This window comes from Corapipo altera, unplaced genomic scaffold (genome assembly GCF_003945725.1).
Source record: "Corapipo altera isolate COAL_440 unplaced genomic scaffold, ASM394572v1 68, whole genome shotgun sequence".
Lineage (NCBI taxonomy): Eukaryota > Metazoa > Chordata > Aves > Passeriformes > Pipridae > Corapipo > Corapipo altera.
In genome coordinates this window covers 5,059,087-5,076,561 of record NW_020884919.1, presented here as the reverse complement: position 1 = coordinate 5,076,561, position 17,475 = coordinate 5,059,087, and the positions used below count along the sequence as shown (strand labels likewise).

Genomic DNA, 17,475 nt, shown 5'->3' with positions numbered 1-17,475 from the left:
ATATGATCTGCTTCTGTGTGATAAATATCTTAAACACAGTAAACATTTTCAGAGCAAGAGAGAAAATCTGGCAATTATTACATTAGTATAATCTTATTTTAGTATTAGCAGGATTTATATATCAAGGAACTATCTGCCATCTTACGCCATAGGAAACTGTGGCTTGAATTTTGTGGACTGAGGTTTTGGATGCTCAGAACACGTTCTCCTTGCAAGATATAAGGAATATCACCATGAAAACACCGGAGATTTAAGCTACTAGGTTTTACATTTGCTCAACTACAACCCTTAAACCACTGACTCTCCAAAAAGAAAGGTCACACGTGTCATTCAAAAAATTAAATACAAACCTGAACTTTTGCATTTGGTGTTGATAGGTGCTTCATCAGAATGGTCTGGGCAGTCAAAATCCCCGTCACATTGCCACTGAGAATTTAACAGGCATCTGCCATCAGCACAGGTGAACTCTCCAGGACGACAGTGACGATATCCTGGAAATACACCAACCACTGACTTCATATTTTCTTTCATAGCCTCAACATAAAGTTTTGCATATGTTGAGGCAATGTAAATAAAAGTATTTTTCGCTCCATAAAGACATATAAAACGCTACATGCTTATTCAAAAGTGCCTACCAACAAAGAGAGAAATCAAATGTCTCTCATGCACTGTATAGTCATGATACCACACACAGAGAAACATATGAATAGTAAGATTGAGTTATTGCTATTTTTTGTTAGTCATTAAAAAGACAGGTTTATACAATAGAGTCAAAAGAAATTTTCAAGGATTAGAATGATTTTAATTTTAAAATAAATAAAAGAACTGATTGCTTTAATCGCCAGTCCCATTTTTATATTATTTCTGAATAATACTCTAGAAAAGAAAAACAAGAAATATGTCTTTCAATGATATAAATGAGAAAAAAACCCAACCAAACAATAACAAAACTTAGATTTTTAAATATATGCCATTAATTCAGTTTTTAGGAATACCTCTCAAACTAAATTTCATGCTGACTAAGTAGACTGGCTGCTGCAGAGTACCTGGGTTGTTTAGCTATCAAGATGGAAAAGGTCTAGCTCTACAATCAAACAGAGCTGCGATCAGGTTACCTAGTTTGCAGTCAAATCAGAAATCACAAGTTTAAAATCTCGATGAATTAGGTGGTTCATTTTTATATCCGACAACAGGTTGAGAAGCGTGTTTGGGAATTGGACTCCCACTCTGTACAGTAGTTCCCTTTCTCGTAAAAGAATGGAACCCTTTCCTAAAATTAGAGTATAACGAGTTTACCACACTAGTCCCACACTAAAGTGTGTATTTGATTACCAGCTAACAGAAAATTGCATTGAAGCAGTGCAGCACGTAACAAACAGTGCTGGAGATTTCAGTTTGCCCAGTGGAAATCAAATAGAACCAGTGCCTGAAGGCAAGTCCATACTACAATTAGATCAGGAATTTGTAGATCTTCTGCTTCTGTTGTTGTTTTCTCCTTCTGTCTCTTTCCAAAGAGACAAAATAACACTATTTATTTGTCAGTATGTTAAGTTGTATGTATACTTTTCGTGCATGTATGTGATGCTATAGTAAATAAATTAAATACACCAGCAAGTGATTATTAAAAAACCCCAAAATGTAGGTTGGATATTAGAAAGACATTCTTCCCCCAGAGGGTGGTTTGGCACTGAAAAGGCTCCCCAGGGCAGTGGGCACAGCACCAAGGCTCACAGAACTCAGGGAGTGTTTGGACGATACTCTCAGGCACAGGGTGTGACTCTTGGGGTTGTCCTGTGCAGGGTCAAGAGTTGGACTCAATGATCTCTGTGGGTCCCTTCCAACACACCATATTCTGGGATTCTGTAATTTTTATATGACCAACAAATAAAACAGTACTTGCTACACTATATTTTGTTCCCAAAATTACATGTTCAACTCATGAGAAATTTTACTAAATGCAAACATCAAGAATGCTTTTTCTTACAATCTCTGGTTGTCTACTCTCATCGTTCATGCACACACACTCTACAAGTAGTGTGTACAACAGAAACATCTAAAACATGTACCCAACTATTTTCTGCTGTGGTTCTCATTTTTGGAGCACATCTAAGAGCAAATAATCAACACAGATTTTATGGCACAAAATCACTCATGATAAAAAAAAATCAATAAAGTATCTTTTTTGAGGGAATATTGCTCTGTATTTTCCATAAATATTATTTCTATAGATTCATATTTCTGAGTATGGTGCAGATATACCACATAGATATTCACATAGTATAAGAAACCCTAAATTCATGTGAATAGTGAAAATTAAACATTCATCTATGGTTTTAGTTGATATCATTTAACTGCAGTGATAATCACGACAGAGACGTTTTATTATTTAATAGAAAAAACACACATAGAGACAAAGTTAAAAATATATATAAAAAAGATATACATACTAAGCAAGAAATTCTAGAAAGTATATTTTTAAATTCTGTTAAATGTTATTAACAATCAACTGTAAGACACTATAGGAAATAATTTGTCACTGTAGCTCCAGATCCAAGTAAATATTAAGCTCTATTAATTAATGCACAACTTAAAAGTTAAAATTAAAACAATTAAAAAAAGAAGAGCTTTCTTTTTCAATAGTGACTTAAAACTACAGACCCTGAAAAATGCCTTACAGTTAAAAGTCTGAAATTTTTGTATTTACTCTATTTTTGTTATACTTGCCACATTCCAGAGATTCATCTGATCCATCTCCACAGTCATCATCATGGTCACAAACAAACTGTTTGGGAATGCAGACTTTGTTATGGCACATGAAAGCATTCTCGTCACAAGTGTTATTAGGAGCTAAGGAAAATACAGTACACAAAAATAAATGAAATTGAGAACAATAAGATATACAACCAATTTTCTTACACAGAGATGAAATGAGAAGTAGTTAGTTTGAGTGGATTCAATGGAAATAACTGTAGCTGTTTAGTCATAAAAAAGCACCAAACAATTCAATAGCAGAAAAAGCTACTCATTACCACAGAGAGCTGGAATAATGATGGCTAAAATCTCCTGTAATCCAAAACAGAAAGGTTTCAGAAGTTGATGCTCTCTACAACTAGCCTAAGGTCTGCTTCTGAGGAAAAGAATATTTGGGAAGTAGAGATGTCCTTCCTATGTTACTCTGCTCCTGAACAAATGTTCTTTAAAGTCTGTAAACACTCAAAATATATAGAGCATATTTCTATACCATTTTTATAAGTTAATTTAAAAAAAAAAAAAGCTCAATGAAACTATTACTGAACTCCTGACACTTTTAATAGAAATGTATCTCAGAAGACTGGAAGTAACAGTTTGTAGGGCAGGAGTTGTCAAGACCTGAACAATTAGCCAGAATAAATTGAAGACAGTACTGCATCTCCCTTCTTGATGCACAACCTCCCTGACAGGAGCAGCAGTACTTTCTTCAGGAAGAGCAACAAAACTGCATAGTTAATAATGTGCTAATTTTCATTAGGAAACATACTGCATAATGTCTATGACGTGACACACATACTGATCTTCAGCTGGTGTGCCTCAGTATATATTAAGAGAGCCTGAAGGTGTCAGGCTGATTAAAACATTAAAGGATTCTGGTATGTGTGCTCACGTGTGGGCCATCAATCTTTAGCAGCAATCTTGGCAGTAAAAGGGTACAATACTACAGAAACAAAAAGCATCTGGATATTATAAAGGCAAAAGGACCAAGGAAATAAATACATTTTTTAACATGCAAACATACCACAGCCTGCTGTGGACAGCTCATCACTTCCATTGGGACAGTCTCTCTCACCATCACAAAGCCAGTGCCGGGGAACACAGGCATGGGAGCCCAAGCAGCTGAAGGTGTCTGCTGCACAGGTCACTGAGCCTGGAAAAACATGGTGTAGGAGTCTTAAATACAGACTCATGGAATATCCTGAGCTGGAATGTCCTAACTGAGGTTTTTATGGTGATGGGTAATGACTAAATACAGGGGTTTACTTTAAAGTAAAACTCAGAGATGATTTTGTTCTGCACATTATGAAAAACATACTGACTAAGACAGCAAAATTTTGACAACCTCCTATTTCTTCCATTCTTTCCATTTATTCAGTCTCTTAATAATCTGCAAGTAAATTTAATTTCCCACACTTTATGAAAACTATCCAGCAGAGTAACTTTTCAAACTAGTTTTGGTCTGTGTGTTTGACTGCATGTTTGGACTGACTGAACAAAGGAACTAACCTTGTAAACCACATAATCCTTGAATCACCAGACTATTCCAGGAGGCTAAATGCTTTCAAATTTTTCATGAGTCAGTCCCACATAGAAGAGAACAATGTGGACCAAGCACAAAAGTAGTGGGAGTAAAAAATATCTGACACTTCTAATTCAAATAACTCTACATATTTTTTACTTGACTTTCTTTTTTTTAATGGGCTATTCTCCTGATAATATTATATCCTAGGATTAATTTTACTGTGTTTGGAAGTAAATTTTTGCACAATCACTTAATGTATTCTCTCAGATAAGCTAAATATGTTTCATTAAAAAATCAACAGTGCATTTTCTACTAATTTTAATTAGAAATTAATAAAATATTAAAATATTAGAAAATAATTTTCCTGTCCTATTTTTTCAAAAGTGGTAACTTTTGGTTACTGGACATTGGTCATTTTTTGATAGTTCTGGAATTAAACTTCATGTTAAATAAATACTGATTTTTAAAAAAATCTGAAGTCATGATTTCTCTTATCCTCTCACAGTTCAAGTCCACCTCCTGTTCCTAAGGAGAAATACAGCCTTAACTCTCCCCTCTTCATAACTGGTGCAGATCTTCCCTCTTTGAGAGATGGTCTACAATTGTATTGGTGAGCTTTCTTCTAACAAGAGATCTATAATGTGTTGCAAGTCAAGATATCAAAAGTAGTTAATTCTGAACAACCTTAAAAGACAAAAATAAGTCATCTTGTAGTGACACTTTGCAATTTGCTGCCCTTTGTTTTCATCAGTATTGTTCTATTCCTACTAAGCTTCGGGTCCTCATGTCTTTTAGGGTTTCACACTGTTCTATATTATCCTCAGATGAGGTGCTTGTCTTCTCAGTAGGACCTGAATACCATGAAAACTGTATTGTAGATGGATGTCAGCTTGAAGTTAGTGTACTAATTAATTCACATTTTGCCATATAAAACCACTATAAGTTCCACCTCCATCCTTTTCATTTGATGACATTTATACATCTGTTTGATTAGGTCACCACAAATCTGAACATAAGCTGAAGTGATTTCCTCTCTGTCTACTTAACCCTTTCAGCACCTTGGTACCACACATGAAATATGGAATAAAATACTCTTTGTTGAATGAAATTTAAATAAGAGAATTTCTGAAAAGGAACAAATATTTTAAAGTTAAATCTTAAAAAACAGAATAGTTAACAATGGAACCAATGTATAAATATCATTAAATTGTGACAGTATGACTTGACATAATGTGATTTTCTTTTGAGAAGAATTCACTAACACTTTTCCAGTCAACCGAGTACCAGAATGAAAACAAAATTTTCAAATCCTTATGTACCTTGAAGGTTTTGGGAATTTGAGAGGAATATTATGCAATAATGCTTACGAATGCATATAGAAAAATTTAAAGGGAATAGGAGAAAGAGTTGGAGGAAAAAATACACACATTTTTAGTCTTCAAGCACCTACCACTGAAATGTGAAACTCAAATAGGGGTTTTACCTCAAGGGTGGGAATTAGAGAAAAGTTTTATTGTCCTTTTGCCCAGACTGGTATGCTATTCATATCTTTACTGACAGAGCACACACAAATCATACAGTCCCCATAAAAAGGACTCTCTCAGCTAATTGGAGGGGGCTGAGGGAGGAGATCATCTCATATTTTATCCTTAAAGTGAACACTGTTTGGAGATGCTTTTGTTCTTGTCCTCTTTACACCATCTTCTTGAAACACATCATCTCTTTCATTATGCATGACCTGACTAAAATTATCCTACTTACCACAAATAGCATCACTCTCATCTAAACCATCTCCACAGTCATCCTCACCATCACAAATCCACTGCTTAGAGATGCATTTGTTTGCAGAGCAAGCAAATTGATTCCATGAGCAAGACGAATCTAGGAATGACAAAACATCACTGCATTCCTTGCATTTTCTAGCACAGTTTAGGAATTTTCATACTGCTCCTTTCTGTCCCCCTAGTTTCCCAGGTATTAAAACACTCAAACACAGTACAATCCTAATCTTGCTATTCAGCGTGTTACTGGTTTGTCTCAGAGTTTGTATCACCAAAACATTTATAAAAATAAATAAACAGTGAAACATTCCAAATACGTTCTAATATTTTCAAACATTTTGCTAGGGGGATGATGGTAACTACTTTAAAAGCTTAGTCTAGTTTGTGTATTTAATATAAATACTAGGACTACAGTGAACTGCTTTATTTGGGTAGTAGGGCAGAGAAGGCACTGTCCAAATTTTTCAACACAGACTTCGTCCTGCTATTTCAGTATTTATCTCCATCTTTTATAGATTTCATGTTATTTTCTCTCACGAGAAAACTGCTGTGTGTTTGCATTCTGTTGTCTCATTTACACTTTTCTATACATTTAAAATAACATTTTTCTGCGTTTAGAATCAGACTGCACAACTCATAAATCAATGCTGTTCTTGTGACATTTCCCAGACTTCTTTAAGAATTTTTTTTTAACTGATGAGAAAAAATTTTAATGTAGCAATAAAAAGGATTGTAGTTAATGCAATCAGAATTTACAATAAAAAAAATAAGTAATGCAATCTGAATTTACAAGTAGACTATTGTAACAAGTACCTCAAAATGGGTAAGAGTGACCAGTAGAGAAAGCAGAATTGACTTAATCCCCTTCTCTCTCACCCACAAAAAATCAGCTAATACATTTTACAATATTACATACAAATATGTATGTGTAATAAAACCTGGAAACGTAAACAGTGAGTTACACTTGATAAATATGATCAACACAAAACTTTCTGATTGTCACAGTGCACAGCAGATCCTAATTTTGAAGTTATAAGATGTATATATATACAATGTAAACTGCAAACCAAATATGGAAGCATGTTAATGGGAACTGGGTCATGAAGAGAGTAAAGTATAATGTTTGGTCAAGTCAAGAAGTAAAGTAAAAAATAAAAAAAAAAATTTAAAAAAAATCAGGTTTTATTTAAATAGGGAATAGGAAAATTTCATACTGCTTTTTGCTGTTCTGCTACAATTTAATTACAGAAATACTCTGTTAAGTTAATCCATACAAATTGAAGATAAAAGATCAGCTCTTACTGTTAGTGAAACCAACCTGCATTGCTCCTCAATTAGGCAGAATTTAAGAATCTGAAAAATCTGAGACACAACAGACCCTTAACCCAGTTCACAGTTCATGCTTTATTTTATTCACATTACTTTTATTATTTTAAACAATTATATCTGTATGGTCCCTGATGCAAAGGCATGTCCACTTTTATGTTTGGCTGTTTTCTGTTGGGGTCTAGATACTGATTCAAACTGATTATATCTAAAACTGTTCCAAAAGGAGAACTTGTCCAAAATAGAAAAGAAGGACATTTTTTTAAGTAAAACTGCTTCAAAATTAGGAGTTTTGAAGAATTAGTGGAATTGTTAAATATTAAATAGAAAAATCTGTATATAAACATATCCTTAAGAAAAAGAAATTAAAAGGTTTTCATTCTGGCATGAGATGGAATTTAAGGTATTGACAACATGAAGTATTAGAGTTGAATCTAAAAATATATAAAGATATTCTTATATAGGTCTATAACCAATGTCTGAGATAAAAATGCACACTTGTTTGTTTTCAAAGTGCATTAGTGATTACAGAAACACAAGAAAGATAAAATGCTCACCACAGTGCAATTCATCTACTCCGTCCTCACAGTCTTTCTGCCCATCACAAAGCCAGGTGGTCAGAATACATCTTCCACTAGGACAACCAAAATAATTTTCTTCACATGTGGGTTTGTTTTGAACTGTGATAAAATAAAGAATGTAATGTAAAATGGTCTCTACTTGTATGATTAGGAGCCTAATACATTTCTGCTAAATTTCTGAATACTAATGGACAAAGTGTTTATGTCTAAAAATGAAAAAAATACTGTTTATATAATTTGTGTTCATACAAATTAAAAAAAAAATAGTGACAGCTAAGTAGTTTAGGGAGCTGAAATACTTCATTTTTTTTCTGGAGAAGAATTAGAGCACAGTTTCAAACTAAATCAAAAGGCCTATAGAAGTAAGTAGTTCAGTTTACAGGTTTTGAGGTCAGACAGGTACACATTGATTCATGTTTTACACCAGCTGACAGAATTACCTTTCTGATCTAGCTACCATAATTTACAACATAACCTAATGGGGGCAGTATTTTTATCACTGGATAAGCTACAAATCTGATTCATGTGCTGACTAACAGCAGCTATACCAGTGATGTTGTAGTCAGAGATTTAGACTTTGTCAGAAATTCCAAAGTTGTTGTCTTTGTTGTTTGTAGAGTGTGGAGGTAATTTAAAATTTTATGTTTATGAATGCGTAGAAAACAGATGTGAGGAAAGAAAACATGCTATATATTTATTTCCATTATTTAAGCACAAATATTACTCTAACAACAGGTTATTTTCAAAATCTTAGGCAAGGTCCTGGGAAAACCCAGGAGATAGAGTTCTGAGCACTGGAGATCACTGAAACTCTGCCACGGTTTATATTATTCCCTCAATGTACTGAGGCAATCAGCACTGGGTTGGTTTTCAGCCTCCTTTCTTTTAAAAAGAAAGATAAAGTTATCATATTTATGGCTTCTACAGCTGTATGAGTAGCAAAAAAAGAACAAAGAAAGAAGTGGGACGTCTATGATGATTTGGCAGATATTAAAGATTGTCTAAGTATAGCTACTCCTAAATGAGCATTTTTGCTGTAATTTTCTGTAAGAAAAATGATACTGAACAAAACTGCTAATGGGAGTTATAATATTCATAATAGAAACAATACTCAAAAATGAAATGTGCCTAAGTCGGTCAGTTTTGAATGAAATGGCAAAGGAAATCACATGTAGGTTGAATGCAAATGGTGTTGCTCCCAAGTAAAGGGAGGAATGATGCAGGCAATTAGTCACACATTAAAATGATGGAAGATTTTGGCACACATTTGAAAAACAGAAAAAAAGTGATACAAATAAATGGATGATGGAATAAAATGCACATTAGTGTACTTATGCAACATTAGTTTACTGGAGCTGCAGCACACTGCCCTCAAAATCCTCTTTGGTATGGAAAAAAACCTTTCTTTTTGTGGAAATACAGTAAATATAAGCTATTCTGAGCTCAATGAAGTGTTATATACATTAATTCTACAGAACTAAGATAATGTAGAGAATATGAAGATTAGAATGGAAACTATAATTTTAATATAAATCTCTTTTATAGAAAGGAGGAATGTTTTTAACGTCAGGTTGACGGACAGTAGTGGGGAAGTTCTAGATTTCTCTGGATCCTAGTAATATTTTCATCATTAAATTTGGCATAACATATGGGAATTGTAATAGAAACTTCTGGTGACACAGTGTGATTATCACACAGAAACCCAGAATATTAAATGGAAATAATCAGATTATGTTCATTACTAGGCAAAAGCTGGAGAGTATTTACCAACATAAAATTAAAAGTTGTATTTCTACAAATTAATAGAATTTATTATTTAGTAAATATTATTAATACATACTAATTCTTAGAAAAAGAGAGTTACAGGTCACAGGAGGACAATTATACTCTAGCATAAGCCAATTATGAAAACCAATAGAAACAAAAAATTACATTGTATTTGCACTGATACAAGGCAAAAGTAAGATTTCATTTGCTATACAGGATACCGGTCTAGTATAATCAAGAGAGATGCATGTTTAGATGACCAAAATATTCTTATGTTGAAAGTAGAAATTTTAAAATATCCTGGCTTATTTGCCAATGGCAAGTAAAGAGTAAGGATATTACTGAAGGACTACAAGATCAGGTGTAAAGTGGAATACAGGTAGATTAGAAATTAAAAGACTGAATGTGGTTCTGCAAGACAAAAGTAACAGGAATACTATAAGCAAAAAGCACTACCAATTTATATATATATATATATACACATATATATATATATATATAAGCTTGAGGTGCAGGAGAGGAGATACAGGTTTGATGTTCCCAGAGTTTCTTTCTTAGTGCACTCTATTCAATTTGATGAGAATTTCCTAGGATGGGCCTAATCCTACAAACAGGATACAATAAATCTCTATTGATTAAAGTATTCTCATTCTAAATATAGTTTATCACTTCTTTATTTATAGATATGTTAAGACGTTGGACTTAATATTTTCAAACTCAAACGAGGGGTTCTGGATAAAAACAGAGCAAACACATAAATGCCATCCTTCATTAGGTAAGAATTTAATATTGTGAATAATTCATTGGATAACATTAAATAAACAGCAATAACCCCAGTCCTGTGTCTGGGACTCAAGTGTGTCATGATCCCTCTTTACTGGTTGAGGACCAGAACAATCACAAAAGCAATAACCCTGGATTCTACCCTGGCAGCTTATCCCAGGGACCTCAACCAAATAAAAGGAAAAGTAAAAAATAGCCAGGAAGAAAAGAAATGCCCCTCACTAAAGCAGTAGCTAATAAAAGTTCCTGAGTAATTATGCTGATGCTTGATGAGCATGAGATTTTAATGACTCATGTTTTACTTAAATAAAAAATGATAAATGACAGACCTAACCTGGAGGAAATAGAAAGCTAGACACTGCAATTTTCTTCAGAAAACTGCAGTATTAATTTGTAATAATTTGCATAATCTGATGAAACACAAAATAAAGGTGAATAAACTGCATTCAGTATTATATTATTCTCCATATTAAATAAATTACTATTGACTGAATAAACATTTTGCAACACAATAAGAAACACTGTCCCCTCCCCAACTAAGATTAAAAAAATAAAATTAATGTTCTATTTATTTTTTTACAGTTACCTGGGCATTTTAGTTCATCTGTATAATCTCCACAGTCATTAGATCCATCACATATCCACTCTGGCAGTATACAAAGGGAAGTTGAATTGCAGTTAATAAATCCTGAAGATTTTATTCCAAGTTTATAGAAGTAAGCACAGTTTGTATTATCTGGAAAGAGACATCAAATTAGTGCATCACACCTATCACAGACTGAGAGCCTTATAGTTTAATTTTCGGGTTTATCTTGAGCTTGCACAGACCATGCAGGTGTTGGTCTCCCAACCAGTAATGACTATGAATTAACTGCCACATAACAAGGAATAATCATGGAGCAGATGCTCCAGCGAAGCACAAACACAAACTTACTGCAGTTCTTTTCATCTGAAGCATCTGCACAATCAATGATCTGGTTGCACTGCGCTGATTTTCCAATGCAAGTCCCATCTGCACAACGGAATTCTGTCGAAGCACATGCTGAATCTATAACACATGGTCATAAAAGATGTAAATTTGTTTACTAAACAGACTCTTAAGATGCACATCATATGTATTATGTTTAAACATTTTCTACCTTTCAGAATGAGGCAGTCAGAACACGCTGTACCTTCCATAGCTAAAAATTCAGTAGACATATGCTTTTGAGTTTATAGGATCTCGTAAGTTTCTAATTTTTCAATTTATGTTTTAGCCTAAAAGTATCTCTGTATAATTCAACTCAATTTGAGATAATCACCGTGTAAGGAAGGAAGAAGCATTTTCAGGACCATCTATGAATCTCTCAGGTTTCTTTTTTTGTAACACCAGGTTCATTTTTTCCCCTGTATGCTTTTCTCCCTATCTATATTTAACTAAATGATTAAAAACCATTCAGTGTTTTCAAAAAAATGCTAGTTACTACAGCTATATAGCTTTTTACCTATATAGTGTGGGATAATATCCCCTCCAATCTTCCTGAATTGTAACTAAGATTTGTGTTGTCTTTTAGCTAGTCTTTATTCACTGGTTGGTACACAAACATAAATATTCATGTTTTAAGACACTAAACAAAAAAAAAATTCTGATAGAAAAGGGAGAACAATTCTAGTAAGCTTTGCAAAGGACACAGATGTTGCCATGCATCTGACAAGCAAAGAAACAGAACACTTGCTACTTCAAAGAAAAAGCAGACTCAGAGAAGAAAACACCCATCTTTCAACCCTTCTGTCTGTAGTAAAGATACTCTCATTTATTATATTATAGAAGAAGTAGCACCTGTATTCTATATTTTATATATCTATAATAAAAAATGTTATATATAATATATATGTATATTTATATTTTATTTTATAGTCATAGTCCTAGAGGACTGTGGGTGTAAACCAAAATCAGCCTTTATATCAATCCCAAAATATGATTAAATTACACGTATTTTCTAGCTACTTCTATTTACATGTTGAATATTTATAAAGCAATACTCCAAAATCACCTTGGAAATAACTGCCATTTACCTTTACAGTCAAATTCATCAGAGTTGTCACCACAGTCATTTACACCATCACACACTTTGTTACTTGAAATGCAGCGACGATTAGAACATGGTTTGAAACCCTTCCGACAGCCTCTATTTTCTGGAAAGTTAAGCACATATTTTCATTTAGACACTTTGTGTCTAATACAAACAGGCTTACATGAAAACCAAACAAACATTCCAGAAAAAAAAATTAACTGATAAAGCATTTGAAGCTACAGGAAAAACTTCAGAAACTATTCGTTTATTGTCCAGCAGAAAAACTTGGACTGATAAACAAATAAAGAATAATGAATGAAAGCATGATGAGAAAGAATTAATGACCCCAAAAAAATTAAAAAGGAAAGCCTAATTTCCTTGTTTTCACTATCTTGTGGTATAAAAAGATCACGTGCCTTAAATGCATTTATTTTGACACAGTTTTTTGTGATAATGTTTGCATGTGGCATCAGTAATTCCATCAGGTAGAATGAGTTACACACCAAATTTGCCCTGAACCAAATTAGGAATAAATGGAGAGTAAAATAACAACAAATACTAGCAGAGAAGTTTCTGGATTTCTGAACCCAAATACTTCCAGCATTCTGCTCAAGAACCCTACTGAAGAATGTACAAACTTTACACATATTGATATGTTTGAAAATTCAGGGCTGATTTACTAAAGCCCTAATCATTGCAGAAGTCATGTCACAATAATAAATAATGTTCACTTCATTAGTTAATCAACAATAATGATTCCAATATCCCGTACTTTATCAGATTCAGAAAGCAATGACCTAGTTCATGACAGAACCCCAGTTCTTCCTGCTCTTTTTCCAAGGTGTAGCAAAATAAGTCAAAAGGTACACTGTCACACCACAAACTAACATAATGTTCTTCATAAAATTATGTTGTAAATCCATGGAAAGACAAATTGTTGGATGTTAGAATCATGGAATGTGTTGGGTTGGAAGGGACCTTAAAGGTCATCTTGTTTCACTCCCCTGCCTTGGGCAGGGACACCTTCCACTACACCAGGCTGCTCCACGTCCTGACCAACCTGGCCTTGAACACTTCCAGGGATGGACCATCCATAAATTCTCTGGGCAAAAAATATTTCATTTATAAATCTATTTCTAAATTTTTATTCTACAATACTTAAAAATATATAAATTCAAGATTAAAGTATAGAACAGTTTTTGCAGCTCAGAAAATCTCAAAAAGACTACTGACATATAAGACAGTTTCTCTGGAATGACAAGAAAGAGTGTTTTGAAGATTCCTCACCAACTACAACTTTCTTATTTGTTCCCAAATGACTGTTTCTCTAGTCCTTCAACCTACTCTCCTCTCCTAACAAAGAAAAAGAAACTATATGAAAAACTCAATATTTTTCCATGAACTGTGAACAAAATAAATGACTAAAAATAATACTAGAGACGAAGAGGATTAATCTATTTAAAAATAGACCTATCCGGGTTTTTTTGGAGGTGGTGTCAGGTTTTGTGGTTTGCCTTTGTTTGTCATTTGTTTTAAATTAATTCTTATCTCTAAGCATTATGCTTACATAAATAAAAATAATGCTTACATAAATACAAATAATGCTTACATAAATACAAATATATCAACACATACAATACTTTGAAGCTGTCACTTGTAATTCAAGGGCCTTTTCCCCTGGTAACTAACACTGTTTTGCATATTCCCGATTCTTATTTCCTCATCTGATGTCTTATCTTTTTTCAGATTCAAATAACTAAACCTTCTAAGTTATCTACATGTAGATGTTCTGATGAAACATCACTGTTAGTTTTACATGACATGATCAAAGCAGTTACACAGAAGTCTGAATGTTAAAGAGACACAAATTGAAGATGAAAGAAGAAAAAAAAAATCAGTTAATTTTTTCAAGGGAAAAAAAAGAAAAAAAGAAACTGTTCTGTTTATTATTAAAATGGCTGAGGTGAACTGCAGGAATTAAATGAGACATTTTCATAAAACTACAGAGGTGACTGGTGTAAACATAAACAGTGGGTTTGAAATGACATGAAATTGTTCATATGGGAAACAAGAGATTCCAAGTCTGTGATATGGACACACAGAACTGAAAAAAGGCTAAGAGTTACAGGCACACAAGTAACAAGGAGGTTTAATTTCATTTGCAGGACACATGAATTCACTAACATGACTCAGTGCTGAAGGAAAATTATTTGAACAGTAGTGTTTTAGACACTGCAGCAGGCAAACTCAGTTGGCCACAAAAAAACCTGGAAATTATTCAGTTAGTGGTTATTAGAGGAAAAAATATATGTAAGGATAGAAGCCTTTGAGGAAATTATGGAAGTTGACATCCATGCATCTCAATTGTTGCAGGATGTAGATGGACTGTTGTGAAGAATAACAACACTATAAACTTAAATAGAAAACTGTGTGGAAAGATATCTATTACACAGCCATTTCTGTATTTTATAACATTTCTATTTAGGCGTTTTCTATTCACAATCAGAAAAAATCTTATTAACTACTAAAAACTAAATCAAAATCGCTAAATTAAATCTGACAGTACTCAATTTTTCATCTTTAAAAAAGCAGCTAGCTGTGCTTTTCCTTATTTTTCTTTTACAGACAGAAATATCAGAACATCTGAGATGCTTTTTATTAAAAACAAGTCAGTTAATATACGAAGTTTGCAGGGAAAAATATTTTCAGATATTAAGTAATTCTATCCATACAATGTCAGGGCTTTCCTAACGTGTGAGTTGGTATTTTCTCGGCGAGCAGTTGGTATGAGTAAGTAGAAAAAAGTCACAGAAGAAACAATCTAAGCACATACAACCAAAATAACAACGTGAAGGTGAAAGTCCTAGAAATACTCACCACAGTAGAAGAGTTTCTCATCGGACTTGTCCTTACACTGAGCAATGCCATCACAAGTCAGCTGATAATCAATGCATTCACCATTTCCACATTCAAACTCTGAATAGATGTTGCAAGTAGAATTTTTAGCTGAAAATAAAACACATTAACACCTAATTTTTTAAAAGCATTCACAATTAGTGAAAATGAGAAACATGTTGGCTGTGTTTGAAGCATCTGCTAGGCGGTTTTCAAAAACCTCGGTGCAATAAATAAATAAATAAATAAACAAACAAACCCACCATGGCATCAGAACTTACAAGCTTTCACAGAAAGAATCCAAAAAGAAAAATACAGAGCCAAATATCCATGAAGGAACAGGCACTGAAATAACTTCAAGGCACAGATTCTGATAAGAACGACTTTGGAACTACTGTGCTCAGAGACCCTCTACTCTCACACACCTCTCCCCAACTCCCAGTTTGCATGCAACCATTTCTTAACAGATGCTTTAAAAACATCCCTTCAACACAGCCCATCCAAAAGGAAGAATTAAACATTTACAATTGCCAAGTAGTTAATTTGAACTCTCAACTCTGTTTTGTGGCACTGTAATACACAGCTACCAGCATCAATGCACTACATCAAATGGTGAAGATACAGCCAATTAAGAAAACCTCCTGTATCTACTTTACTTATTCCCTTTTATTCACAAAAAACTCCCAGTGATATACACCTAATTTTTTGTGTTCTCAGCTTCTCATCTAGTGCATGTTTTATCTATTATTTCAGAAGAGAACCAGATGCACATTTAAAATTTTTACTTCTGCTTTCTCTTGCATATAGATTTTCTATTGGTTCAGCTAAGAAACTAAAAGCTATCACAAAGTTGACACAGAACAATTTGTTCATGAACTTCATGATAGTTCATACATCTGCTTCATGTCACAGTTCTAAACAAAATATCCAAGTTGAGAGAAACAAGAAGTATCCAGAATAGACCCAGAAGAATAATTATGTTTCCTTCTTGTAGCCACTATAATTACTTCAGCACAAACTCAGGAAGAACCAGTGCCTGATATATTAAAAATTCAAGCCAAAATAAATTAAAATAATTTCTTGATTTGATTCAAACATGAAATAAAATATAAAAGAAACGCTGAAAATACAGATTTTGGACAAGGTGAGATATGATCTTAAATATAATTTATACAGTCTTCTACATCTTAATCAAATTTATCACAGTAATTACTTTTCTCTCTTTTCCTCCCATGTTTTAGAATAGTAAGAACTTAGATCTAAGAAATTTTAGTTCATCTAGTTCAGCACCTTAAACTGCAGTTTTTATGAAAATATGAAAAAAAAAAAGTATGTATGGCATAATCTGCAATCAGTTAAAGTCTAACTGGACACCTTTGCAGACATTGCTTCAAACTCCATCTTGCAGAAAAAGCATTTTAATGTCTTTCAAAGTGTTTCTTTGATGAGAAGTGAGGAGTCAGGGTAGTCATTACCCATATAAGCATCCAATCCCTCTTTGAATTTTACTGAAGTTTTATCTCAAGAATCTTGACTGGCAGTAAACTATATAGATTAATTGCACTATGGAAGGACAGGTAATTCCTTCTATCAGCTGGAATTGCTAACTTTCAATTTTATTGAGTATCCATTTCAACTGTGTTACGAAGAAAGTAACTTTTCATCTGACAGCTAAACTGTAGTCTCTTTTATTTCCATCCTTCCTGGGCTACTCAACCCCAACGTTTAATGTCTAAGTCTTTCTTCTACTTGTTTTTTTCTTTTACTAATAGCTCAGAGGAACATTTCCTGCAAACATTCCAAAAAACTAATTTAGAAGACAGAATCTTGCATCATGGTCTAGATGAAGATATAAACATGGTTTTACCAAAGAACAATTTTTAGAGTTGCAATGTTTTTGGAAAATATAAATGCAATATAATAATTTTATAACACATCATCCAATGTATGAATTTATCTGCTGAACCTCTTTCACTTCCATTGCTGACCACAGCCTTGACCTTAAATAAGTGAGA

The 17,475-nt window shown here is 33.4% G+C and overlaps 1 protein-coding gene across 1 annotated transcript in view; it reads right to left on the bottom strand.

Annotated features, from left to right (window-relative positions):
• LRP1B (LDL receptor related protein 1B) overlaps positions 1 to 17,475 on the bottom strand; it is a 672,863-nt gene that overhangs the window by 113,207 nt on the left and 542,181 nt on the right. The window contains exons 44-52 of the mRNA XM_027656245.1: positions 15,443 to 15,571; positions 12,567 to 12,686; positions 11,446 to 11,559; positions 11,098 to 11,247; positions 7,938 to 8,060; positions 6,035 to 6,154; positions 3,773 to 3,901; positions 2,725 to 2,847; positions 351 to 491 (exon numbers count right to left, since the gene is read on the bottom strand). Coding sequence (XP_027512046.1) covers positions 351 to 491; positions 2,725 to 2,847; positions 3,773 to 3,901; positions 6,035 to 6,154; positions 7,938 to 8,060; positions 11,098 to 11,247; positions 11,446 to 11,559; positions 12,567 to 12,686; positions 15,443 to 15,571 — 1,149 coding nt within the window. The remainder of the gene's footprint in view (positions 1 to 350; positions 492 to 2,724; positions 2,848 to 3,772; positions 3,902 to 6,034; positions 6,155 to 7,937; positions 8,061 to 11,097; positions 11,248 to 11,445; positions 11,560 to 12,566; positions 12,687 to 15,442; positions 15,572 to 17,475) is intronic.